The sequence below is a fragment of the Corvus brachyrhynchos genome, unplaced genomic scaffold (genome assembly GCF_000691975.1).
Source record: "Corvus brachyrhynchos isolate BGI_N302 unplaced genomic scaffold, ASM69197v1 scaffold68, whole genome shotgun sequence".
Classification (NCBI taxonomy): Eukaryota; Metazoa; Chordata; class Aves; order Passeriformes; family Corvidae; genus Corvus; species Corvus brachyrhynchos.
The window spans coordinates 1,884,801-1,885,479 of record NW_008240039.1 but is presented as its reverse complement, the minus strand read 5'-3'; the positions used below and the strand labels follow the sequence as shown (position 1 = coordinate 1,885,479).

The following is a 679-nucleotide window of genomic DNA, read 5'->3' as shown; positions in this document are numbered from 1 at the left end:
ACCATGGACTGCAGCGACACGTACTGCTGTCCCTGCCGGCCCCCGCAGTGCCCCTCCAGCAGCGACACCTTGGCCACCGCGTCCTTGGAGATGAACGAGAAGACGGTGCCCAGGCTCTGCAGGAACCTGCGGGAGGGGAGTTAGGGGGTTACAGAAGGGTTTGGGGTAGATGGGGGAATAGGAGCAGGCAGCTCCCACGCGCTGCTATGGATCCGCTATCCCGGGTTCTTCAGCCTGGCCTTGGACACTTCCAGGGATGGGGCAGCCACAGGTTCTCTGGGAAATCCATCCTCATCGTCACAGCCAGGAATTCCTTCCCAATATCCTGTCTAACCCTAGTCTCTGCCAGTTCGAATCCACCCCTCCTTGCCCTGCCACTCCAGGCTCCTGTAAATAGTCGCGCTCCATCTTTCCTGTCAGCTCCGGTGCTGGAAAAGGCCACAACTCGTTTTAATGGGTTAAACTAGGGAAACTGCTCTGAACTCCTGATAATATAACAATGTACGATCCGCCGTGGCCTAAAGCAGATGGGACATTAGGAAGAAATAGCAGTCACGTTCTAAGGGAGATCTCCCATCCGTCATTATGGAGCCATCGCTGCTTGTCCTGTCACTCCATCCTTCTGCCCACAGCCCCCCTCCAAGGGCAACACCCGCTCGCTCCCGGGCACTCACCGGAT

At 57.3% G+C, this 679-nt stretch overlaps 1 protein-coding gene across 1 annotated transcript in view; it reads right to left on the bottom strand.

Moving 5' to 3' along the window:
• CPTP (ceramide-1-phosphate transfer protein) overlaps positions 1-140 on the bottom strand; it is a gene marked incomplete at its 5' end in the record, with an annotated part of 1,614 nt that extends 1,474 nt beyond the window's left edge. The window contains one exon of the mRNA XM_017743975.1: positions 3-140. Within this exon, the coding sequence (XP_017599464.1) occupies positions 3-140 (138 nt within the window). The remainder of the gene's footprint in view (positions 1-2) is intronic.
• Positions 141-679: the final 539 nt, after the last annotated feature.